The sequence below is a fragment of the Lissotriton helveticus genome, chromosome 1_1, assembly GCF_964261635.1.
Source record: "Lissotriton helveticus chromosome 1_1, aLisHel1.1, whole genome shotgun sequence".
NCBI classification, from domain to species: Eukaryota; Metazoa; Chordata; class Amphibia; order Caudata; family Salamandridae; genus Lissotriton; species Lissotriton helveticus.
In genome coordinates, this window is record NC_136057.1 from 20,368,528 (window position 1) to 20,394,875 (window position 26,348).

General features: G+C 50.6%; 1 protein-coding gene across 2 annotated transcripts in view; it reads right to left on the minus strand.

The window, feature by feature from the left end:
* FTSJ3 (FtsJ RNA 2'-O-methyltransferase 3) overlaps nucleotides 1-26,348 on the minus strand; it is a 167,827-nt gene that overhangs the window by 49,026 nt on the left and 92,453 nt on the right. For both annotated transcript variants that reach the window (XM_078673959.1, XM_078673951.1), the window contains exons 15-17: nucleotides 1,877-1,988; nucleotides 1,492-1,585; nucleotides 899-1,088 (exon numbers count right to left, since the gene is read on the minus strand). In XM_078673959.1, the coding sequence (XP_078530085.1) occupies nucleotides 899-1,088; nucleotides 1,492-1,585; nucleotides 1,877-1,988 (396 nt within the window). The remainder of the gene's footprint in view (nucleotides 1-898; nucleotides 1,089-1,491; nucleotides 1,586-1,876; nucleotides 1,989-26,348) is intronic.

Genomic DNA, 26,348 nt, shown 5'->3' on the forward strand with positions numbered 1-26,348 from the left:
TCTTCACAGCACTCTGTGCTCCAGCCACCGGCTCTCACTAACATACTCCACTCTACAGCGCTCTGTGCTCCAGCCAGCAGCTCTCACTAACATACTTCTCTCTTCACAGCACTCTGTGCTCCAGCCACCAGCTCTCACTAACATACTTCTCTCTTCACAGCACTCTGTGCTCCAGCCAGCAGCTCTCACTAACATACTTCTCTCTTCACAGCACTCTGTGCTCCAGCCACCAGCTCTCACTAACATACTCCACTCTACAGCACTCTGTGCTCCAGCCACCAGCTCTCACTAACATACTCCACTCTTTACAGCACTCTGTGCTCCAGCCACCAGCTCTCACTAACATACTCCACTCTTCACAGCACTCTGTGCTCCAGCCACCAGCTCTCACTAACATACTCCACTCTTTACAGCACTCTGTGCTCCAGCCACCAGCTCTCACTAACATACTCCACTCTTTACAGCACTCTGTGCTCTAGCCACCAGCTCTCACTAACATACTCCACTCTTCACAGCACTCTGTGCTCCAGCCACCAGCTCTCACTAACATACTCCACTCTACAGCACTCGGTGCTCCAGCCAGCAGCTCTCAATAACATACTCCACTCTTTACAGCACTCTGTGCTCCAGCCACCAGCTGACACTAACACACTCCACTCTTTGCAGCACTCTGTGCTCCAGCCACCAGCTCTCACTAACATACTCCACTCTACAGCACTCCCCGGTCACCGGCACCAACAGGGCTGTCTTCTCAGCTGAACTCCCAGCGGTGTCCAGCTGCTGTCACTGTAAGCAGTACTTGGCTAAACCAGCCCAGGGCTGTCACTTCTGCTACACTCCAGTCCCTGTCACCACAAGAAGTGCTTGGCTAGGATTTTGAATATGAAATGATATTTACTTTTCATCTTCACTGCTGCTCTCGTCGGAGCTGGTGCCAGCGGCTGCTGCTTCGGTGCTGCTGGCCTGCACCTGCCCAAGCGGACTCTTGTTCCCGGGGCTTACAGCCTTCTGCTCTTCCTTTCCTTTTATTTCCTCCACAGGTTCAGACTTCTTTTTCACAGCAATTTTCTTCTCTGGCAGCTCCATGCCTAGAAAACAGGTGAGTCCTCAATTTAAGAAATACTGTTTCACACCCAGATTTCTTCACTCATCTTTCTCTTGAAGTCTTCTTATCCATTACTTGAAACCTCCACGATCAATGAATGCCTCATGCCCCCCCCATCCAGCACCTGGCCTAGTGCCCCACACACCTGGCCTTCTGACAGCCACTAACATCTTACTACTAACTTTCTGCCACTTCACTCACTGGAACGTTCAGCCTCTGTTCCCCCATAGAGCTGACGGTATGACACCCCCAGTCCTCACCACTGGACCTGGACTATGACCCCCCCCCCCCACTCGTGGCTTTCTAGACCACACCCGCTAGCCCATAGACTTCTTTTAACCTTGCCACCCCTCCTCAGTTACACCGCCTAAAGCTAGCCTTCTCACCGGACACAACCCCTCCTCTCTTCTCATACAAGGCCTTTGCTTGCTTCACTTCCAGCTCCGCATCGTCATCGGCCTCGATGCCGGCAAAAATATCCTAAAAACAGAAAGCAGAGAGCAAAGTCAACAGCTGTTAAAACCAGGGACAAAATAAGGAATAAAGGGAATGCCCAAGAAAATAAAAAGGAATAAAAATGGGAATTAGAAAATGGGAGTTAAAAACACAGGGCTAAAAAATGAGATGAGATCAAAACAGCTTATAAAGTGAAATAAAGACCCATGCAGAAGTGGGGGATGGGTGAACAAGAGGAGATGAGAGTGTGTGCAAGGAGGACATGTACAGGACAAAAGGTAGGGTTGGCAAAGCCCTGCAGGAGACAGACGGTACCTTTCCAAACCAGAGACTGGCCTCGCGCTCCTCCCTCACAGACTTCTCCTCCAAGGGGACCAGAAGAGGGTTCGCCTCATCCTCGGGTGCCTCTTCGGTGGCAAAACTCACTCTGTAACAAACCACAAGCAGGAATCAAAGGGGTGTGTAGTATCCTGGGCCCTCATTCTCTGTATGTCTGAGCTGGTGTGTAGCTAGTGTGCATCTGAATCGGTGTGTAATATTCTGGGTGTCTTCATTAGCTGTGTATCTGAGCTGTTGTGTAGTACCCTGTGTGTATCAGAGCAGGTGTGTAGTATCCTGTGTGTATCTGAGCTGTTGTGTAGTACCCTGTGTGTATCACAGCAGGTGTGTAGTATCCTGCGTGTATCTGAGCCGGTGTGTAGTATCCTGCGTGTATCTGAGCCGGTGTGTAGTATCCTGCGTGTATCTGAGCCGGTGTGTAGTATCCTGTGCGTATCTGAGCTGGTGTGTAGTATCCTGTGCGTATCTGAGCCGGTGTGTGGTATCCTGTGCGTATCTGAGCTGGTGTGTAGTATCCTGTGCGTATCTGAGCCGGTGTGTAGTATCCTGTGCGTATCTGAGCCGGTGTGTAGTATCCTGTGTGTGCTCATTCCCTGTATATCTGAGCCGGTGTGTGGTATCCTGTGTGTATCTGAGCCAGTGTGTAGTATCCTGATCGTATCTGAGCCGGTGTGTAGTATCCTGTGTGTATCTGAGCCGGTGTGTAGTATCCTGTGCGTATCTGAGCCGGTGTGTAGTATCCTGTGTGTGCTCATTCCCTGTATATCTGAGCCGGTGTGTGGTATCCTGTGTGTATCTGAGCCAGTGTGTAGTATCCTGATCGTATCTGAGCCGGTGTGTAGTATCCTGATCGTATCTGAGCCGGTGTGTAGTATCCTGTGTGTATCTGAGCCGGTGTGTAGTATCCTGTGCGTATCTGACCCGGTGTGTAGTATCCTATGTGTGCTCATTCCCTGTATATCAGAGCTGGTGTGTAAGATCCTGTGTGTATCTGAGCCGGTGTGTAGTATCCTGTGCGTATCTGAGCCGGTGTGTAGTATCCTGTGCGTATCTGAGCCGGTGTGTAGTATCCTATGTGTGCTCATTCCCTGTATATCAGAGCCGGTGTGTAAGATCCTGTGTGTATCTGAGCCGGTGTGTAGTATCCTGTGCATATCTGAGCCGGTGTGTAGTATCCTGTGCGTATCTGAGCCGGTGTGTAGTATCCTGTGCGTATCTGAGCCGGTGTGTAGTATCCTGTGTGTATCGGAGCCGGTGTGTAGTATCCTGTGTGTATCTGAGCCGGTGTGTAGTATCCTGTGCGTATCTGAGCCGGTGTGTAGTATCCTGTGTGTGCTCATTCCCTGTATATCTGAGCCGGTGTGTGGTATCCTGATCGTATCTGAGCCGGTGTGTAGTATCCTGATCGTATCTGAGCCGGTGTGTAGTATCCTGTGTGTATCTGAGCCGGTGTGTAGAATCCTGTGTGTGCTCATTCCCTGTATATCAGAGCTGGTGTGTAAGATCCTGTGTGTATCTGAGCCGGTGTGTAGTATCCTGTGCGTATCTGAGCCGGTGTGTAGTATCCTGTGCGTATCTGAGCCGGTGTGTAGTATCCTATGTGTGCTCATTCCCTGTATATCAGAGCCGGTGTGTAAGATCCTGTGTGTATCTGAGCCGGTGTGTAGTATCCTGTGCGTATCTGAGCCGGTGTGTAGTATCCTGTGCGTATCTGAGCCGGTGTGTAGTATCCTATGTGTGCTCATTCCCTGTATATCAGAGCCGGTGTGTAAGATCCTGTGTGTATCTGAGCCGGTGTGTAGTATCCTGTGCATATCTGAGCCGGTGTGTAGTATCCTGTGCGTATCTGAGCCGGTGTGTAGTATCCTGTGCGTATCTGAGCCGGTGTGTAGTATCCTGTGCGTATCTGAGCCGGTGTGTAGTATCCTGTGTGTGCTCATTCCCTGTATATCTGAGCCGGTGTGTGGTATCCTGTGTGTATCTGAGCCAGTGTGTAGTATCCTGATCGTATCTGAGCCGGTGTGTAGTATCCTGATCGTATCTGAGCCGGTGTGTAGTATCCTGTGCGTATCTGAGCCGGTGTATAGAATCCTGTGTGTATCTGAGCCGGTGTGTAGTATCCTGTGTGTATCTGAGCCAGTGTGTAGTATCCTGTGCGTATTTGAGCCGGTGTGTAGTATCCTGTGTGTGCTCATTCCCTGTATATCAGAGCTGGTGTGTATCTGAGCCGGTGTGTAGTATCCTGATCGTATCTGAGCCGGTGTGTAGTATCCTGATCGTATCTGAGCCGGTGTGTAGTATCCTGATCGTATCTGAGCCGGTGTGTAGTATCCTGATCGTATCTGAGCCGGTGTGTAGTATCCTGTGCGTATCTGAGCCGGTGTGTGGTATCCTGTGTGTATATGAGCAGGTGTGTAGTATAAGGTTTGTATCTGAACTGGTGTGTAGTATCCTAGGTGCATCTGAGCCGGTGTGTAGTATCCTGTGTGTATCTGAGCCGGTGTGTGGTATCCTGTGTGTATATGAGCAGGTGCGTAGTATCTTGTGTGTATCTGAGCCGGTGTGTGGTATCGTGTGTGTATCTGAGCAGGTGTGTGGTATCGTCTGTGTATCTGAGCCGGTGTGTGGTATCGTGTGTGTATCTGAGCCGGTGTGTGGTATCGTGTGTGTATCTGAGCAGGTGTGTGGTATCGTGTGTGTATCTGAGCAGGTGTGTGGTATCGTGTGTGTATCTGAGCCGGTGTGTAGTATCCTGATCGTATCTGAGCCGGTGTGTAGTATCCTGTGCGTATCTGAGCCGGTGTATAGAATCCTGTGTGTATCTGAGCCGGTGTGTAGTATCCTATGTGTATCTGAGCCGGTGTATAGAATCCTGTGTGTATCTGAGCCGGTGTGTAGTATCTTGTGTGTATCTGAGCCAGTGTGTGGTATTGTCTGTGTATCTGAGCCGGTGTGTGGTATCGTGTGTGTATCTGAGCCGGTGTGTGGTATCGTGTGTGTATCTGAGCCGGTGTGTGGTATCGTGTGTGTATCTGAGCCGGTGTGTGGTATCGTGTGTGTATCTGAGCCGGTGTGTGGTATCGTGTGTGTATCTGAGCCGGTGTGTGGTATCGTGTGTGTATCTGAGCAGGTGTGTAGTATCGTGTGTTTATCTGAGCCGGTGTGTGGTATCGTGTGTGTATCTGAGCCGGTGTGTGGTATCCTGTGTGTATCTGAGCCGGTGTGTGGTATCCTGTCCATTCACACACGGAGGAATGGATTAACCAGCTGGCCGACTTTTTCGTGGCAAAAATTCTAAAGATTCAGGACACCTTTCCATCTGTGGACTCCCGCATGGCTGACGCCGCTTCAGGGGGTAAGCCGAGCTGGTGTGTAGTATCCTGTGCGTATCTGAGCCGGTGTGTAGTATCCTGTGCGTATCTGAGCCGGTGTGTAGTATCCTGTGTGTGCTCATTCCCTGTATATCTGAGCCGGTGTGTGGTATCCTGTGTGTATCTGAGCCAGTGTGTAGTATCCTGATCGTATCTGAGCCGGTGTGTAGTATCCTGTGTGTATCTGAGCCGGTGTGTAGTATCCTGTGCGTATCTGAGCCAGTGTGTAGTATCCTGTGTGTGCTCATTCCCTGTATATCTGAGCCGGTGTGTGGTATCCTGTGTGTATCTGAGCCAGTGTGTAGTATCCTGATCGTATCTGAGCCGGTGTGTAGTATCCTGATCGTATCTGAGCCGGTGTGTAGTATCCTGTGTGTATCTGAGCCGGTGTGTAGTATCATGTGCGTATCTGACCCGGTGTGTAGTATCCTATGTGTGCTCATTCCCTGTATATCAGAGCTGGTGTGTAAGATCCTGTGTGTATCTGAGCCGGTGTGTAGTATCCTGTGCGTATCTGAGCCGGTGTGTAGTATCCTGTGCGTATCTGAGCCGGTGTGTAGTATCCTATGTGTGCTCATTCCCTGTATATCAGAGCCGGTGTGTAAGATCCTGTGTGTATCTGAGCCGGTGTGTAGTATCCTGTGCATATCTGAGCCGGTGTGTAGTATCCTGTGCGTATCTGAGCCGGTGTGTAGTATCCTGTGCGTATCTGAGCCGGTGTGTAGTATCCTGTGTGTATCGGAGCCGGTGTGTAGTATCCTGTGTGTATCTGAGCCGGTGTGTAGTATCCTGTGCGTATCTGAGCCGGTGTGTAGTATCCTGTGTGTGCTCATTCCCTGTATATCTGAGCCGGTGTGTGGTATCCTGATCGTATCTGAGCCGGTGTGTAGTATCCTGATCGTATCTGAGCCGGTGTGTAGTATCCTGTGTGTATCTGAGCCGGTGTGTAGAATCCTGTGTGTGCTCATTCCCTGTATATCAGAGCTGGTGTGTAAGATCCTGTGTGTATCTGAGCCGGTGTGTAGTATCCTGTGTGTATCTGAGCCGGTGTGTAGTATCCTGTGCGTATCTGAGCCGGTGTGTAGTATCCTATGTGTGCTCATTCCCTGTATATCAGAGCCGGTGTGTAAGATCCTGTGTGTATCTGAGCCGGTGTGTAGTATCCTGTGCATATCTGAGCCGGTGTGTAGTATCCTGTGCGTATCTGAGCCGGTGTGTAGTATCCTGTGCGTATCTGAGCCGGTGTGTAGTATCCTGTGCGTATCTGAGCCGGTGTGTAGTATCCTGTGTGTGCTCATTCCCTGTATATCTGAGCCGGTGTGTGGTATCCTGTGTGTATCTGAGCCAGTGTGTAGTATCCTGATCGTATCTGAGCCGGTGTGTAGTATCCTGATCGTATCTGAGCCGGTGTGTAGTATCCTGTGCGTATCTGAGCCGGTGTATAGAATCCTGTGTGTATCTGAGCCGGTGTGTAGTATCCTATGTGTATCTGAGCCGGTGTGTAGTATCCTGTGTGTATCTGAGCCAGTGTGTAGTATCCTGTGCGTATTTGAGCCGGTGTGTAGTATCCTGTGTGTGCTCATTCCCTGTATATCAGAGCTGGTGTGTATCTGAGCCGGTGTGTAGTATCCTGATCGTATCTGAGCCGGTGTGTAGTATCCTGATCGTATCTGAGCCGGTGTGTAGTATCCTGATCGTATCTGAGCCGGTGTGTAGTATCCTGTGCGTATCTGAGCCGGTGTGTGGTATCCTGTGTGTATATGAGCAGGTGTGTAGTATAAGGTTTGTATCTGAACTGGTGTGTAGTATCCTAGGTGCATCTGAGCCGGTGTGTAGTATCCTGTGTGTATCTGAGCCGGTGTGTGGTATCCTGTGTGTATATGAGCAGGTGCGTAGTATCTTGTGTGTATCTGAGCCGGTGTGTGGTATCGTGTGTGTATCTGAGCAGGTGTGTGGTATCGTCTGTGTATCTGAGCCGGTGTGTAGTATCCTGATCGTATCTGAGCCGGTGTGTAGTATCCTGTGCGTATCTGAGCCGGTGTATAGAATCCTGTGTGTATCTGAGCCGGTGTGTAGTATCCTATGTGTATCTGAGCCGGTGTATAGAATCCTGTGTGTATCTGAGCCGGTGTGTAGTATCCTATGTGTATCTGAGCCGGTGTGTAAGATCCTGTGTGTATCTGAGCCAGTGTGTAGTATCCTGATCGTATCTGAGCCGGTGTGTAGTATCCTGATCGTATCTGAGCCGGTGTGTAGTATCCTAGGTGCATCTGAGCCGGTGTGTGGTATCCTGTGTGTATATGAGCAGGTGCGTAGTATCTTGTGTGTATCTGAGCCAGTGTGTGGTATCGTCTGTGTATCTGAGCCGGTGTGTGGTATCGTGTGTGTATCTGAGCCGGTGTGTAGTATCGTGTGTGTATCTGAGCCGGTGTGTAGTATCGTGTGTGTATCTGAGCCGGTGTGTGGTATCGTGTGTGTATCTGAGCCGGTGTGTGGTATCCTGTGTGTATCTGAGCCGGTGTGTGGTATCCTGTCCATTCACACACGGAGGAATGGATTAACCAGCTGGCCGACTTTTTCGTGGCAAAAATTCTAAAGATTCAGGACACCTTTCCATCTGTGGACTCCCGCATGGCTGACGCCGCTTCAGGGGGTAAGCCGACCTATTTAGATCCCTCTCAGGCTAACTCAGGGCCCACACTATCTGTCTTCCCCCAGCTGTCCTGCGAAACTTCGCTGGAGCTGCTATCTCGGATGAAATCTGGCTCGCCACTGGATGCCTGTCCGGCGAAATGCCTGGGCAGGGTGGCTTCAGCGTTGAACAGCTTGCTGAACCCCCTGCTGAATCTATCATTGAGCTCGGGGGTGGTTCCACGACAGTGGAAACACGCACTCATTCTGCCGCTGATTAAGAAGCCTCTGCTTGACCCGCTGCAATGGGCTAACTACCGTCCGATCTCCCTCCTCCCTGCTCTGGCGAAGGTGTTGGAGAAACATGTTCAGCTTACTCTATCCACCTTTATTGAGAACAACAATCTGCTGCATGACTCCCAGTCCGGCTTTCGTGCAAACTACAGCACGGAGACCGCTCTGGTTGAGGTTACCGACGCCATCAGGGAGACACTCGATCATGGGGGAAGGGCGATGTTGGTCATGTTGGACCTATCGGCGGCGTTCGACACCGTCCCACACGCTGGCCTTCTCTCAAGACTTAGGGAGATTGGTCTGCGAGGGACGGTGCTGGACTGGTTTCAATCCTTTCTGGCCGACCGCCGACAGGTGATCTGGGCTCCGCCGTTCTCGGCCGAAATGCCTTCGCTGGAGGTGGGGGTGCCTCAAGGATCTATCTTGAGCCCCACCATTTTCAACATATATATGGCCCCTCTAGCGGAGGTAGCAGAGGCGTTTGGGGCCCGGGTCATCTCATACGCTGATGACACCCAGCTCTTGTTCACCTGCAGGAAGGGAGAGGTCTTCAACGGCGGCAGAATCAAGGACTGTCTAAGCGCAGTCTTTGCGTGGTTTCAGCAGCACAGCCTAAAGTGCAACTCAGACAAGTCTGAGCTGCTCTTCTTCGGCTGTGCCCCAGACCCGGGCTGGAAGACATGGTGGCCCCAGGACATGTTCCCCCCAGAGACACCCTCCGCTCAAGTAAAAAATCTCGGAGTGGTGTTTGATGATGGCCTCTCTTTTCGTCCTCACATCCTGGGATTAGCAGGGAAATGTTTCAGCATCCTCAAGATGCTTAGGAAATTTCTTCCCCTGCTTTCACTGCAGTACCGTAGGAATGTAGTCCAGGCGTTGGTGGGATCACGCCTCGACTATGCAAATGCGCTCTTTGCGGGCCTACCTAAATATTTGTTATCTAGGCTGCAGATTGTACAGAATTCGGCGGCCAGAGCCATTTATGGCCTGCCCAGGAGAGCCAGTGCCTCAGCGCTCTTAGCCAGGCTGCATTGGCTGCCTATCGCTGGGAGAATCAGATTTAAACTCCTCACTTTGGCGTTTAAAGCTCTCCATGCAATTGGCCCTCACTATCTGAGGAAGCGTACTGCTTTCTATGTGCCACGGAGGTCTTTGCGGTCGGCGGAACTGGCCAAAATGGAGGTGCCTGTGGTCAAACGTGTTCGGATGGGAGGTCGCTCCTTCCAACACGTGACAGCTTGCCTGTGGAACGAACTTCCACTTTCCCTTCGGAAAGCAAGCAGCCTCTTGGCCTTCAGGAAGGAGCTGAAGACTCTGCTCTTCTCCAAGTAACCCGCGATAACTGTAGTGTGTCTGCCTTGGTTTTCTCTGTTTCTAGGGGCCTCTTTGCTAAAGCGCCGGGACACCTCTTGGGGTAGCCGTGCGCTCTAAAAGTATGGCTTACATTAACATTAACATTAACTGTGTGTATATGAGCAGGTGTGTGGTATCGTGTGTGTGTATCTGAGCAGGTGTGTGGTATCGTGTGTGTATCTGAGCAGGTGTGTGGTATCGTGTGTGTATCTGAGCAGGTGTGTGGTATCGTGTGTGTATCTGAGCAGGTGTGTGGTATCGTGTGTGTATCTGAGCAGGTGTGTGGTATCGTGTGTGTATCTGAGCAGGTGTGTGGTATCGTGTGTGTATCTGAGCAGGTGTGTGGTATCGTCTGTGTATCTGAGCCGGTGTGTAGTATCTTGTGTGTATCTGAGCCAGTGTGTGGTATCGTGTGTGTATCTGAGCAGGTGTGTGGTATCGTGTGTGTATCTGAGCAGGTGTGTGGTATCGTCTGTGTATCCGAGCCGGTGTGTAGTATCTTGTGTGTATCTGAGCCAGTGTGTAGTATCGTGTGTGTATCTGAGCCAGTGTGTGGTATCGTGTGTGTATCTGAGCCGGTGTGTAGTATCCTGTGTGTATCTGAGCAGGTTGTGGTATCGTCTGTGTATCTGAGCCGGTGTGTAGTATCTTGTGTGTATCTGAGCCGGTGTGTAGTATCGTGTGTGTATCTGAGCCAGTGTGTGGTATCGTCTGTGTATCTGAGCCGGTGTGTAGTATCTTGTGTGTATCTGAGCCGGTGTGTGGTATCGTGTGTGTATCTGAGCCGGTGTGTAGTATCCGGTGTGTATCTGAGCAGGTGTGTGGTATCGTCTGTGTATCTGAGCCGGTGTGTAGTATCTTGTGTGTATCTGAGCAGGTGTGTGGTATCGTGTGTGTATCTGAGCCAGTGTGTGGTATCCTGTGTGTATCTGAGCAGGTGTGTGGTATCGTCTGTGTATCTGAGCCGGTGTGTAGTATCTTGTGTGTATCTGAGCCAGTGTGTAGTATCGTGTGTGTATCTGAGCCGGTGTGTGGTATCGTGTGTGTATCTGAGCCAGTGTGTGGTATCGTGTGTGTATCTGAGCAGGTGTGTGGTATCGTCTGTGTATCTGAGCCGGTGTGTAGTATCTTGTGTGTATCTGAGCCGGTGTGTGGTATCCTGTGTGTATATGAGCCGGTGTGTGGTATCCTGTGTGTATATGAGCCGGTGTGTGGTATCGTCTGTGTATCTGAGCCGGTGTGTACTATCTTGTGTGTATCTGAGCCAGTGTGTAGTATCCTGTGTGTATCTGAGCCAGTGTGTGGTATCGTGTGTGTATCTGAGCCAGTGTGTGGTATCGTGTGTGTATCTGAGCCAGTGTGTAGTATCTTGTGTGTATCTGAGCCAGTGTGTAGTATCGTGTGTGTATCTGAGCCAGTGTGTAGTATCTTGTGTGTATCTGAGCCAGTGTGTAGTATCGTGTGTGTATCTGAGCCAGTGTGTGGTATCGTGTGTGTATCTGAGCCAGTGTGTGGTATCGTGTGTGTATCTGAGCCAGTGTGTGGTATCGTGTGTGTATCTGAGCCAGTGTGTGGTATCGTGTGTGTATCTGAGCCAGTGTGTGGTATCGTGTGTGTATCTGAGCCAGTGTGTGGTATCGTGTGTGTATCTGAGCCAGTGTGTGGTATCGTGTGTGTATCTGAGCCGGTGTGTGGTATCCTATGTGTGTATCTGAGCAGGTGTGTGGTATCCTGTGTGTATATGAGCAGGTGCGAAGTATAAGGTTTGAAGGTTTGTATCTGAGCCGGTGTGTAGTATCGTGTGTGTATCTGAGCCGGTGTGTGGTATCGTGTGTGTATCCGAGCCAGTGTGTGGTATCGTGTGTGTATCTGAGCCGGTGTGTGGTATCGTGTGTGTATCTGAGCCAGTGTGTGGTATCTTGTGTGTATCTGAGCCAGTGTGTGGTATCGTGTGTGTATCTGAGCAGGTGTGTGGTATCGTGTGTGTATCTGAGCCAGTGTGTGGTATCGTGTGTGTATCTGAGCCAGTGTGTGGTATCGTGTGTGTATCTGAGCCAGTGTGTGGTATCGTGTGTGTATCTGAGCCAGTGTGTGGTATCGTGTGTGTATCTGAGCAGGTGTGTGGTATCGTGTGTGTATCTGAGCAGGTGTGTGGTATTGTGTGTGTATCTGAGCCAGTGTGTGGTATCGTGTGTGTATCTGAGCCAGTGTGTGGTATCGTGTGTGTATCTGAGCCGGTGTGTAGTGTCCTGTGTGTATCTGAGCCAGTGTGTGGTATCGTGTGTGTATCTGAGCCGGTGTGTAGTGTCCTGTGTGTATCTGAGCCGGTGTGTGGTATAAGGTTTGTATCTGAGCCGGTGTGTAGTATCTTGTGTGTATCTGAGCCGGTGTGTGGTATCCTATGTGTGTATCTGAGCAGGTGTGTGGTATCGTGTGTGTATCTGAGCAGGTGTGTGGTATCGTGTGTGTATCTGAGCCAGTGTGTGGTATCGTGTGTGTATCTGAGCAGGTGTGTGGTATCGTGTGTGTATCTGAGCCAGTGTGTGGTATCGTGTGTGTATCTGAGCCAGTGTGTGGTATCGTGTGTGTATCTGAGCAGGTGTGTGGTATCGTGTGTGTATCTGAGCCGGTGTGTAGTATCTTGTGTGTATCTGAGCCGGTGTGTGGTATCCTATGTGTGTATCTGAGCAGGTGTGTGGTATCCTGTGTGTATATGAGCAGGTGCGTAGTATAAGGTTTGAAGGTTTGTATCTGAGCAGGTGTGTGGTATCGTGTGTGTATCTGAGCCAGTGTGTGGTATCGTGTGTGTATCTGAGCCAGTGTGTGGTATCGTGTGTGTATCTGAGCCAGTGTGTGGTATCGTGTGTGTATCTGAGCAGGTGTGTGGTATCGTGTGTGTATCTGAGCCGGTGTGTAGTATCTTGTGTGTATCTGAGCCGGTGTGTGGTATCCTATGTGTGTATCTGAGCAGGTGTGTGGTATCCTGTGTGTATATGAGCAGGTGCGTAGTATAAGGTTTGAAGGTTTGTATCTGAGCCAGTGTGTGGTATCGTCTGTGTATCTGAGCCGGTGTGTAGTATCTTGTGTGTATCTGAGCCAGTGTGTGGTATTGTGTGTGTATCTGAGCCGGTGTGTGGTATCGTGTGTGTATCTGAGCAGGTGTGTGGTATCGTGTGTGTATCTGAGCCAGTGTGTGGTATCGTGTGTGTATCTGAGCCGGTGTGTGGTATCGTGTGTGTATCTGAGCCGGTGTGTGGTATCCTGTGCGTATCTGAGCCGGTGTGTGGTATCCTGTGTGTATCTGAGCCGGTGTGTGGTATCGTGTGTGTATCTGAGGCGGTGTGTGGTATCCTGTGTGTATCTGAGCAGGTGTGTGGTATCCTGTGTGTATCTGAGCTGGTGTGTGGTATCCTGTGTGTATCTGAGCCGGTGTGTGGTATCCTGTGTGTATCTGAGCCGGTGTGTGGTATCCTGTGTGTATCTGAGCAGGTGTGTGGTATCCTGTGTGTATCTGAGCTGGTGTGTGGTATCCTGTGTGTATCTGAGCCGGTGTGTGGTATCCTGTGTGTATCTGAGCCGGTGTGTGGTATCCTGTGTGTATCTGAGCTGGTGTGTGGTATCCTGTGTGTATCTGAGCTGGTGTGTGGTATCCTGTGTGTATCTGAGCCGGTGTGTAGTATCCTGTGTGTATCTGAGCCGGTGTGTGGTATCCTGTGTGTATCTGAGCCGGTGTGTAGTATCCTGTGTGTATCTGAGCCGGTGTGTGGTATAAGGTTTGAAGGTTTGTATCTGAGCCGGTGTGTGGTATCCTGTGTGTATCTGAGCCGGTGTGTAGTATCCTGTGTGTATCTGAGCCGGTGTGTGGTATCCTGTGTGTATCTGAGCCGGTGTGTAGTATCCTGTGTGTATCTGAGCCGGTGTGTGGTATAAGGTTTGAAGGTTTGTATCTGAGCCGGTGTGTGGTATCGTGTGTGTATCTGAGCCGGTGTGTGGTATCCTGTGTGTATCTGAGCCAGTGTGTGGTATCGTGTGTGTATCTGAGCCAGTGTGTGGTATCGTGTGTGTATCTGAGCCAGTGTGTGGTATCGTGTGTGTATCTGAGCAGGTGTGTGGTATCCTGTGTGTATATGAGCAGGTGCGAAGTATAAGGTTTGAAGGTTTGTATCTGAGCCGGTGTGTAGTATCTTGTGTGTATCTGAGCCAGTGTGTGGTATCGTGTGTGTATCTGAGCCGGTGTGTGGTATCGTGTGTGTATCTGAGCAGGTGTGTGGTATCGTGTGTGTATCCGAGCCAGTGTGTGGTATCGTGTGTGTATCTGAGCCGGTGTGTGGTATCGTGTGTGTATCTGAGCCAGTGTGTGGTATCTTGTGTGTATCTGAGCCAGTGTGTGGTATCGTGTGTGTATCTGAGCAGGTGTGTGGTATCGTGTGTGTATCTGAGCCAGTGTGTGGTATCGTGTGTGTATCTGAGCCAGTGTGTGGTATCGTGTGTGTATCTGAGCCAGTGTGTGGTATCGTGTGTGTATCTGAGCAGGTGTGTGGTATCGTGTGTGTATCTGAGCAGGTGTGTGGTATCGTGTGTGTATCTGAGCCAGTGTGTGGTATCGTGTGTGTATCTGAGCCGGTGTGTAGTGTCCTGTGTGTATCTGAGCCAGTGTGTGGTATCGTGTGTGTATCTGAGCCGGTGTGTAGTGTCCTGTGTGTATCTGAGCCGGTGTGTGGTATAAGGTTTGTATCTGAGCCGGTGTGTAGTATCTTGTGTGTATCTGAGCCGGTGTGTGGTATCCTATGTGTGTATCTGAGCCGGTGTGTAGTATCCTGTGTGTATCTGAGCCGGTGTGTGGTATCGTGTGTGTATCTGAGCAGGTGTGTGGTATCGTGTGTGTATCTGAGCCAGTGTGTGGTATCGTGTGTGTATCTGAGCAGGTGTGTGGTATCGTGTGTGTATCTGAGCCAGTGTGTGGTATCGTGTGTGTATCTGAGCAGGTGTGTGGTATCGTGTGTGTATCTGAGCCGGTGTGTAGTATCGTGTGTGTATCTGAGCCGGTGTGTGGTATCCTATGTGTGTATCTGAGCAGGTGTGTGGTATCGTGTGTGTATCTGAGCCGGTGTGTAGTATCTTGTGTGTATCTGAGCCAGTGTGTGGTATCGTGTGTGTATCTGAGCCAGTGTGTGGTATCGTGTGTGTATCTGAGCCGGTGTGTAGTATCCTGTGCGTATCTGAGCCAGTGTGTAGTATCCTGTGTGTATCTGAGCCAGTGTGTGGTATCGTGTGTGTATCTGAGCCAGTGTGTAGTATCGTGTGTGTATCTGAGCCAGTGTGTGGTATCGTGTGTGTATCTGAGCCAGTGTGTAGTATCTTGTGTGTATCTGAGCCAGTGTGTAGTATCGTGTGTGTATCTGAGCCAGTGTGTAGTATCTTGTGTGTATCTGAGCCAGTGTGTAGTATCGTGTGTGTATCTGAGCCAGTGTGTGGTATCGTGTGTGTATCTGAGCCAGTGTGTGGTATCGTGTGTGTATCTGAGCCAGTGTGTGGTATCGTGTGTGTATCTGAGCCAGTGTGTGGTATCGTGTGTGTATCTGAGCCAGTGTGTGGTATCGTGTGTGTATCTGAGCCAGTGTGTGGTATCGTGTGTGTATCTGAGCCGGTGTGTGGTATCCTATGTGTGTATCTGAGCAGGTGTGTGGTATCCTGTGTCTATATGAGCAGGTGCGAAGTATAAGGTTTGAAGGTTTGTATCTGAGCCGGTGTGTAGTATCGTGTGTGTATCTGAGCCGGTGTGTGGTATCGTGTGTGTATCTGAGCAGGTGTGTGGTATCGTGTGTGTATCCGAGCCAGTGTGTGGTATCGTGTGTGTATCTGAGCCGGTGTGTGGTATCGTGTGTGTATCTGAGCCAGTGTGTGGTATCTTGTGTGTATCTGAGCCAGTGTGTGGTATCGTGTGTGTATCTGAGCAGGTGTGTGGTATCGTGTGTGTATCTGAGCCAGTGTGTGGTATCGTGTGTGTATCTGAGCCAGTGTGTGGTATCGTGTGTGTATCTGAGCCAGTGTGTGGTATCGTGTGTGTATCTGAGCAGGTGTGTGGTATCGTGTGTGTATCTGAGCCAGTGTGTGGTATCGTGTGTGTATCTGAGCAGGTGTGTGGTATTGTGTGTGTATCTGAGCCAGTGTGTGGTATCGTGTGTGTATCTGAGCCAGTGTGTGGTATCGTGTGTGTATCTGAGCCGGTGTGTAGTGTCCTGTGTGTATCTGAGCCAGTGTGTGGTATCGTGTGTGTATCTGAGCCGGTGTGTAGTGTCCTGTGTGTATCTGAGCCGGTGTGTGGTATAAGGTTTGTATCTGAGCCGGTGTGTAGTATCTTGTGTGTATCTGAGCCGGTGTGTGGTATCCTATGTGTGTATCTGAGCAGGTGTGTGGTATCGTGTGTGTATCTGAGCAGGTGTGTGGTATCGTGTGTGTATCTGAGCCAGTGTGTGGTATCGTGTGTGTATCTGAGCAGGTGTGTGGTATCGTGTGTGTATCTGAGCCAGTGTGTGGTATCGTGTGTGTATCTGAGCCAGTGTGTGGTATCGTGTGTGTATCTGAGCAGGTGTGTGGTATCGTGTGTGTATCTGAGCCGGTGTGTAGTATCTTGTGTGTATCTGAGCCGGTGTGTGGTATCCTATGTGTGTATCTGAGCAGGTGTGTGGTATCCTGTGTGTATATGAGCAGGTGCGTAGTATAAGGTTTGAAGGTTTGTATCTGAGCCAGTGTGTGGTATCGTCTGTGTATCTGAGCCGGTGTGTAGTATCTTGTGTGTATCTGAGCCAGTGTGTGGTATTGTGTGTGTATCTGAGCCGGTGTGTGGTATCGTGTGTGTATCTGAGCAGGTGTGTGGTATCGTGTGTGTATCTGAGCCAGTGTGTGGTATCGTGTGTGTATCTGAGCCGGTGTGTGGTATCGTGTGTGTATCTGAGCCGGTGTGTGGTATCCTGTGCGTATCTGAGCCGGTGTGTGGTATCCTGTGTGTATCTGAGCCGGTGTGTGGTATCGTGTGTGTATCTGAGGCGGTGTGTGGTATCCTGTGTGTATCTGAGCCGGTGTGTGGTATCCTGTGTGTATCTGAGCAGGTGTGTGGTATCCTGTGTGTATCTGAGCTGGTGTGTGGTATCCTGTGTGTATCTGAGCCGGTGTGTGGTATCCTGTGTGTATCTGAGCCGGTGTGTGGTATCCTGTGTGTATCTGAGCTGGTGTGTGGTATCCTGTGTGTATCTGAGCTGGTGTGTGGTATCCTGTGTGTATCTGAGCCGGTGTGTAGTATCCTGTGTGTATCTGAGCCGGTGTGTGGTATCCTGTGTGTATCTGAGCCGGTGTGTAGTATCCTGTGTGTATCTGAGCCGGTGTGTGGTATAAGGTTTGAAGGTTTGTATCTGAGCCGGTGTGTGGTATCCTGTGTGTATCTGAGCCGGTGTGTAGTATCCTGTGTGTATCTGAGCCGGTGTGTGGTATCCTGTGTGTATCTGAGCCGGTGTGTAGTATCCTGTGTGTATCTGAGCCGGTGTGTGGTATAAGGTTTGAAGGTTTGTATCTGAGCCGGTGTGTGGTATCGTGTGTGTATCTGAGCCGGTGTGTGGTATCCTGTGTGTATCTGAGCCAGTGTGTGGTATCGTGTGTGTATCTGAGCCAGTGTGTGGTATCGTGTGTGTATCTGAGCCAGTGTGTGGTATCGTGTGTGTATCTGAGCAGGTGTGTGGTATCCTGTGTGTATATGAGCAGGTGCGAAGTATAAGGTTTGAAGGTTTGTATCTGAGCCGGTGTGTAGTATCTTGTGTGTATCTGAGCCAGTGTGTGGTATCGTGTGTGTATCTGAGCCGGTGTGTGGTATCGTGTGTGTATCTGAGCAGGTGTGTGGTATCGTGTGTGTATCCGAGCCAGTGTGTGGTATCGTGTGTGTATCTGAGCCGGTGTGTGGTATCGTGTGTGTATCTGAGCCAGTGTGTGGTATCTTGTGTGTATCTGAGCCAGTGTGTGGTATCGTGTGTGTATCTGAGCAGGTGTGTGGTATCGTGTGTGTATCTGAGCCAGTGTGTGGTATCGTGTGTGTATCTGAGCCAGTGTGTGGTATCGTGTGTGTATCTGAGCCAGTGTGTGGTATCGTGTGTGTATCTGAGCAGGTGTGTGGTATCGTGTGTGTATCTGAGCAGGTGTGTGGTATCGTGTGTGTATCTGAGCCAGTGTGTGGTATCGTGTGTGTATCTGAGCCGGTGTGTAGTGTCCTGTGTGTATCTGAGCCAGTGTGTGGTATCGTGTGTGTATCTGAGCCGGTGTGTAGTGTCCTGTGTGTATCTGAGCCGGTGTGTGGTATAAGGTTTGTATCTGAGCCGGTGTGTAGTATCTTGTGTGTATCTGAGCCGGTGTGTGGTATCCTATGTGTGTATCTGAGCAGGTGTGTGGTATCGTGTGTGTATCTGAGCAGGTGTGTGGTATCGTGTGTGTATCTGAGCCAGTGTGTGGTATCGTGTGTGTATCTGAGCAGGTGTGTGGTATCGTGTGTGTATCTGAGCCAGTGTGTGGTATCGTGTGTGTATCTGAGCAGGTGTGTGGTATCGTGTGTGTATCTGAGCCGGTGTGTAGTATCGTGTGTGTATCTGAGCCGGTGTGTGGTATCCTATGTGTGTATCTGAGCAGGTGTGTGGTATCGTGTGTGTATCTGAGCCGGTGTGTAGTATCTTGTGTGTATCTGAGCCAGTGTGTGGTATCGTGTGTGTATCTGAGCCAGTGTGTGGTATCGTGTGTGTATCTGAGCCGGTGTGTAGTATCCTGTGCGTATCTGAGCCGGTGTGTAGTATCCTGTGCGTATCTGAGCCGGTGTGTAGTATCCTGTGTGTATCTGAGCCGGTGTGTGGTATCGTGTGTGTATCTGAGCCGGTGTGTGGTATCCTGTGTGTATCTGAGCCGGTGTGTGGTATCCTGTGTGTATCTGAGCCGGTGTGTAGTATCCTGTGTGTATCTGAGCCGGTGTGTAGTATCCTGTGTGTATCTGAGCCGGTGTGTGGTATCCTGTGTGTATCTGAGCCGGTGTGTGGTATCGTGTGTGTATCTGAGCCGGTGTGTGGTATCCTGTGTGTATCTGAGCCGGTGTGTGGTATCCTGTGTGTATCTGAGCAGGTGTGTGGTATCCTGTGTGTATCTGAGCTGGTGTGTGGTATCCTGTGTGTATCTGAGCCGGTGTGTGGTATAAGGTTTGAAGGTTTGTATCTGAGCCGGTGTGTGGTATCCTGTGTGTATCTGAGCCGGTGTGTGGTATCCTGTGTGTATCTGAGCCAGTGTGTGGTATCGTGTGTGTATCTGAGCCAGTGTGTGGTATCGTGTGTGTATCTGAGCCAGTGTGTGGTATCGTGTGTGTATCTGAGCAGGTGTGTGGTATCCTGTGTGTATATGAGCAGGTGCGAAATATAAGGTTTGAAGGTTTGTATCTGAGCCAGTGTGTAGTATCTTGTGTGTATCTGAGCCAGTGTGTGGTATCGTGTGTGTATCTGAGCCGGTGTGTGGTATCGTGTGTGTATCTGAGCAGGTGTGTGGTATCGTGTGTGTATCCGAGCCAGTGTGTGGTATCGTGTGTGTATCTGAGCCGGTGTGTGGTATCGTGTGTGTATCTGAGCCAGTGTGTGGTATCTTGTGTGTATCTGAGCCAGTGTGTGGTATCGTGTGTGTATCTGAGCAGGTGTGTGGTATCGTGTGTGTATCTGAGCCAGTGTGTGGTATCGTGTGTGTATCTGAGCCAGTGTGTGGTATCGTGTGTGTATCTGAGCCAGTGTGTGGTATCGTGTGTGTATCTGAGCAGGTGTGTGGTATCGTGTGTGTATCTGAGCAGGTGTGTGGTATCGTGTGTGTATCTGAGCCAGTGTGTGGTATCGTGTGTGTATCTGAGCCGGTGTGTAGTGTCCTGTGTGTATCTGAGCCAGTGTGTGGTATCGTGTGTGTATCTGAGCCGGTGTGTAGTGTCCTGTGTGTATCTGAGCCGGTGTGTGGTATAAGGTTTGTATCTGAGCCGGTGTGTAGTATCTTGTGTGTATCTGAGCCGGTGTGTGGTATCCTATGTGTGTATCTGAGCAGGTGTGTGGTATCGTGTGTGTATCTGAGCAGGTGTGTGGTATCGTGTGTGTATCTGAGCCAGTGTGTGGTATCGTGTGTGTATCTGAGCAGGTGTGTGGTATCGTGTGTGTATCTGAGCCAGTGTGTGGTATCGTGTGTGTATCTGAGCAGGTGTGTGGTATCGTGTGTGTATCTGAGCCGGTGTGTAGTATCGTGTGTGTATCTGAGCCGGTGTGTGGTATCCTATGTGTGTATCTGAGCAGGTGTGTGGTATCGTGTGTGTATCTGAGCCGGTGTGTAGTATCTTGTGTGTATCTGAGCCAGTGTGTGGTATCGTGTGTGTATCTGAGCCAGTGTGTGGTATCGTGTGTGTATCTGAGCCGGTGTGTAGTATCGTGTGCGTATCTGAGCCGGTGTGTAGTATCCTGTGCGTATCTGAGCCGGTGTGTAGTATCCTGTGTGTATCTGAGCCGGTGTGTGGTATCGTGTGTGTATCTGAGCCGGTGTGTGGTATCCTGTGTGTATCTGAGCCGGTGTGTGGTATCCTGTGTGTATCTGAGCCGGTGTGTAGTATCCTGTGTGTATCTGAGCCGGTGTGTAGTATCCTGTGTGTATCTGAGCCGGTGTGTGGTATCCTGTGTGTATCTGAGCCGGTGTGTGGTATCGTGTGTGTATCTGAGCCGGTGTGTGGTATCCTGTGTGTATCTGAGCCGGTGTGTGGTATCCTGTGTGTATCTGAGCAGGTGTGTGGTATCCTGTGTGTATCTGAGCTGGTGTGTGGTATCCTGTGTGTATCTGAGCCGGTGTGTGGTATAAGGTTTGAAGGTTTGTATCTGAGCCGGTGTGTGGTATCCTGTGTGTATCTGAGCCGGTGTGTAGTATCCTGTGTGTATCTGAGCCGGTGTGTGGTATCCTGTGTGTATCTGAGCCGGTGTGTGGTATCGTGTGTGTATCTGAGCCGGTGTGTGGTATCCTGTGTGTATCTGAGCCGGTGTGTGGTATCCTGTGTGTATCTGAGCAGGTGTGTGGTATCCTGTGTGTATCTGAGCTGGTGTGTGGTATCCTGTGTGTATCTGAGCCGGTGTGTGGTATAAGGTTTGAAGGTTTGTATCTGAGCCGGTGTGTGGTATCGTGTGTGTATCTGAGCCGGTGTGTGGTATCGTGTGTGTATCTGAGCTGTTGCGTAGTACGCTGTGTGTATCTGAGCTGGTGTGTAGTATCCTGTGTGTATCTGAGCCGGTGTGTGGTATCCTGTGTGTATCTGAGCCGGTGTGTAGTATCCTGTGTGTATCTGAGCCGGTGTGTGGTATCGTGTGTGTATCTGAGCCGGTGTGTGGTATCCTGTGTGTATCTGAGCCGGTGTGTGGTATCCTGTGTGTATCTGAGCAGGTGTGTGGTATCCTGTGTGTATCTGAGCTGGTGTGTGGTATCCTGTGTGTATCTGAGCCGGTGTGTGGTATCCTGTGTGTATCTGAGCTGGTGTGTGGTATCCTGTGTGTATCTGAGCTGGTGTGTGGTATCCTGTGTGTATCTGAGCCGGTGTGTAGTATCCTGTGTGTATCTGAGCCGGTGTGTGGTATCCTGTGTGTATCTGAGCCGGTGTGTGGTATCCTGTGTGTATCTGAGCAGGTGTGTGGTATCCTGTGTGTATCTGAGCTGGTGTGTGGTATCCTGTGTGTATCTGAGCCGGTGTGTAGTATCCTGTGCGTATCTGAGCTGGTGTGTAGTATCCTGTGTGTGCTCATTCCCTGTATATCAGAGCCGGTGTGTAGTATCCTGTGCGTATCTGAGCCGGTGTGTAGTATCCTGCGTGTATCTGAGCCGGTGTGTGGTATCGTGTGTGTATCTGAGCCGGTGTGTGGTATCGTGTATGTATCTGAGCCGGTGTGTGGTATCCTGTGTGTATCTGAGCCAGTGTGTGGTATCCTGTGTGTATCTGAGCAGGTGTGTGGTATCCTGTGTGTATCTGAGCTGGTGTGTGGTATCCTGTGTGTATCTGAGCCGGTGTGTAGTATCCTGTGCGTATCTGAGCTGGTGTGTAGTATCCTGTGTGTATCTGAGCTGTTGCGTAGTACGCTGTGTGTATCTGAGCTGGTGTGTAGTATCCTGTGTGTATCTGAGCCGGTGTGTGGTATCCTGTGTGTATCTGAGCCGGTGTGTAGTATCCTGTGTGTATCTGAGCCGGTGTGTAGTATCCTGCGTGTATCTGAGCCGGTGTGTGGTATCGTGTGTGTATCTGAGCCGGTGTGTGGTATCGTGTGTGTATCTGAGCTGTTGCGTAGTACGCTGTGTGTATCTGAGCTGGTGTGTAGTATCCTGTGTGTATCTGAGCCGGTGTGTAGTATCCTGTGTGTATCTGAGCCGGTGTGTAGTATCCTGTGTGTATCTGAGCCGGTGTGTAGTATCCTGCGTGTATCTGAGCCGGTGTGTGGTATCGTGTGTGTATCTGAGCTGTTGCGTAGTACGCTGTGTGTATCTGAGCTGGTGTGTAGTATCCTGTGTGTATCTGAGCCGGTGTGTAGTATCCTGTGTGTATCTGAGCCGGTGTGTAGTATCCTGTGTGTATCTGAGCCGGTGTGTAGTATCCTGCGTGTATCTGAGCCGGTGTGTGGTATCGTGTGTGTATCTGAGCTGTTGCGTAGTACGCTGTGTGTATCTGAGCTGGTGTGTGGTATCGTCTGTGTATCTGAGCCGGTGTGTAGTATCTTGTGTGTATCTGAGCCGGTGTGTGGTATCGTGTGTGTATCTGAGCCGGTGTGTAGTATCCGGTGTGTATCTGAGCAGGTGTGTGGTATCGTCTGTGTATCTGAGCCGGTGTGTAGTATCTTGTGTGTATCTGAGCAGGTGTGTGGTATCGTGTGTGTATCTGAGCCAGTGTGTGGTATCCTGTGTGTATCTGAGCAGGTGTGTGGTATCGTCTGTGTATCTGAGCCGGTGTGTAGTATCTTGTGTGTATCTGAGCCAGTGTGTAGTATCGTGTGTGTATCTGAGCCGGTGTGTGGTATCCTGTGTGTATCTGAGCCGGTGTGTGGTATCGTGTGTGTATCTGAGCCGGTGTGTAGTATCCTGTGTGTATCTGAGCCGGTGTGTGGTATCCTGTGTGTATCTGAGCCGGTGTGTAGTATCCTGCGTGTATCTGAGCCGGTGTGTGGTATCGTGTGTGTATCTGAGCTGTTGCGTAGTACGCTGTGTGTATCTGAGCTGGTGTGTAGTATCCTGTGTGTATCTGAGCCGGTGTGTGGTATCCTGTGTGTATCTGAGCAGGTGTGTGGTATCCTGTGTGTATCTGAGCCGGTGTGTAGTATCCTGTGTGTATCTGAGCCGGTGTGTGGTATAAGGTTTGAAGGTTTGTATCTGAGCCGGTGTGTGGTATCCTGTGTGTATCTGAGCCGGTGTGTAGTATCCTGTGTGTATCTGAGCCGGTGTATGGTATCCTGTGTGTATCTGAGCCGGTGTGTAGTATCCTGTGTGTATCTGAGCCGGTGTGTAGTATCCTGTGTGTATCTGAGCCGGTGTGTGGTATAAGGTTTGAAGGTTTGTATCTGAGCCGGTGTGTGGTATCGTGTGTGTATCTGAGCCGGTGTGTGGTATCCTGTGTGTATCTGAGCCGGTGTGTGGTATCCTGTGTGTATCTGAGCCGGTGTGTAGTATCCTGCGTGTATCTGAGCCGGTGTGTAGTATCCTGTGTGTATCTGAGCCGGTGTGTGGTATCCTGTGTGTATCTGAGCCGGTGTGTAGTATCCTGTGTGTATCTGAGCCGGTGTGTAGTATCCTGTGTGTATCTGAGCCGGTGGTATCCTGTGTGTATCTGAGCCGGTGTGTGGTATCCTGTGTGTATCTGAGCCGGTGTGTAGTATCCTGCGTGTATCTGAGCCGGTGTGTAGTATCCTGTGTGTATCTGAGCCGGTGTGTAGAATCCTGTGTGTATCTGAGCCGGTGTGTGGTATCCTGTGTGTATCTGAGCCGGTGTGTAGTATCCTGTGTGTATCTGAGCCGGTGTGTGGTATCCTGTGTGTATCTGAGCCGGTGTGTAGTATCCTGTGTGTATCTGAGCCGGTGTGTGGTATAAGGTTTGAAGGTTTGTATCTGAGCCGGTGTGTGGTATCGTGTGTGTATCTGAGCCGGTGTGTGGTATCCTGTGTGTATCTGAGCCGGTGTGTGGTATCCTGTGTGTATCTGAGCCGGTGTGTAGTATCCTGCGTGTATCTGAGCCGGTGTGTAGTATCCTGTGTGTATCTGAGCCGGTGTGTGGTATCCTGTGTGTATCTGAGCCGGTGTGTAGTATCCTGCGTGTATCTGAGCCGGTGTGTAGTATCCTGTGTGTATCTGAGCCGGTGTGTGGTATCCTGTGTGTATCTGAGCCGGTGTGTAGTATCCTGTGTGTATCTGAGCCGGTGTGTAGTATCCTGTGTGTATCTGAGCCGGTGTGTGGTATCCTGTGTGTATCTGAGCCGGTGTGTGGTATCCTGTGTGTATCTGAGCCGGTGTGTAGTATCCTGTGTGTATCTGAGCCGGTGTGTAGTATCCTGTGTGTATCTGAGCCGGTGTGTAGTATCCTGTGTGTATCTGAGCCGGTGTGTAGTATCCTGTGTGTATCTGAGCCGGTGTGTGGTATCCTGTGTGTATCTGAGCCGGTGTGTGGTATCCTGTGTGTATCTGAGCCGGTGTGTAGTATCCTGTGTGTATCTGAGCCGGTGTGTAGTATCCTGTGTGTATCTGAGCCGGTGTGTGGTATAAGGTTTGAAGGTTTGTATCTGAGCCGACGCTGTCCCTCAGGACATTGATTGTAAGTAAAGACGGTCCCTCCTCTGCCTGGTGCCCCTTTACCCTTCTTTGAAGAACCTTCCCAAACCTCTCATGAGTGGGAGTGAACCAGACTAGACTCAATGTGGGGTGAGATCTCGTAAGCAGAGCAGGGCTCCGGCGCATCCAGAGTCCGCCTACTGGAAAGAGGAGCAACTCTTTGGATTTGAGAGATATTTACAGGTGTAAGAACAAGGCAAAGAGGATGTGGCTGTCAGGATCAGTCAAAGAATGGAGTCAGCCATTGCTGCTATGATTTACACAACTTTCTCAATGACACAATCATCCATGTCCTAATTTCGTACCACACCTGATATTTATGAGACCTTAATTACAACACAACTCTCACACACACAGAAAATGCACCTAAAACCCCTCAAAGGAACCTGCAGCCTGTCCATCGTCATTACCACAATTGCTTGCAAGGTTCCCCTTCTTCAAAGGGCCCCTCAGTTGGTTTCTGACAGGGTGCTGGGATTGTAAGACATTGGACATGGAAGGAACTGTTGCTTACTTGCAGCAGGGGGTTTGCTGCTTGCTGCACTGTAGGCTGGCATATTGTGCACTCTCCAACCATCTACGGTGTGGTTCGTCCAACCATCCACTGCGTGGTTACTCCAACCATCTACGGTGTGGTTCGTCCAACCATCTACTGCGCGGTTCGTCCAACCATCTACTGCGCAGTTCGTCCAACCATCTACTGCGCAGTTCGTCCAACCATCTACTGCGCGGTTCGTCCAACCATCTACTGCGCGGTTCGTCCAACCATCTACTGCGCGGTTCGTCCAACCATCTACTGCGCGGTTCGTCCAACCATCTACTGCGCGGTTCGCCCAACCATCTACTGCGTGGTTAGTCCAACCATCTACTGCGTGGTTAGTTCAACCATCTACGGTGTGGTTCGTCCAACCATCCACTGCGTGGTTACTCCAACCATCTACTGCGCGGTTCGTCCAACCATCTACTGCGCGGTTCGTCCAACCATCTACTGCGCGGTTCGTCCAACCATCTACTGCGCGGTTCGTCCAACCATCTACTGCGCGGTTCGTCCAACCATCTACTGCGCGGTTCGTCCAACCATCTACTGCGCGGTTCGTCCAACCATCTACTGCGCGGTTCGTCCAACCATCTACTGCGCGGTTCGTCCAACCATCTACTGCGCGGTTAGTCCAACCATCTACTGCGCGGTTAGTCCAACCATCTACTGCGTGGTTCCTCCAGCCATCTACTGCGTGGTTCCTCCAGCCATCTACTGCGTGGTTCCTCCAGCCATTTACTGCGTGGTTAGTCCAACCATCTACTGCGTGGTTCCTCCAGCCATAAGGATAAGATGCTCCCACGCACTGGCTGTTCGGGGATCACACTGACCTCCACCCCCTACATCTATGCTCACTCACAAGTGTCCTCCCTGGCCTTGTAACTAGCGGCTGACAGCGTGTACTATCGCCCTAGTTCAGACACCTAACACCACAGCCTCTCTAAAATGGAGCTCAACGGCAAGCACACTTTTAGAATTAACTACCCCTCCACCCCTCTCTCCAAAAATGCCACTAAACGTTTCAAACACAACTTCTTGAGGGCGCACCCGGAAACACCCTTTGCCGACACCTACTTCTCATCGGGCAATGGAGCCCTGAATACTGATTTCATCTTCCACACCTCACGCAGAGCCCAATGGAGAAAAACTTTCCTATCTCTACTCACAGTCTCCATCACCAAGAGAACAGCCCATGGCTCAACTCTCACCATCACACCTTCCCACCTCTTCCCTGGCAGGTCTACCATTACAATCTATAATACCGGGATTGTCCTGATCCAAGCCACGGACAAGAACCTGGAACTACTAGACAACCTGTTCCCCAAGTTCAAAGAGCACCTCTCCAAGCTGCGGACCCGAACCCAGAAGTCCGCCAGCGCTATCC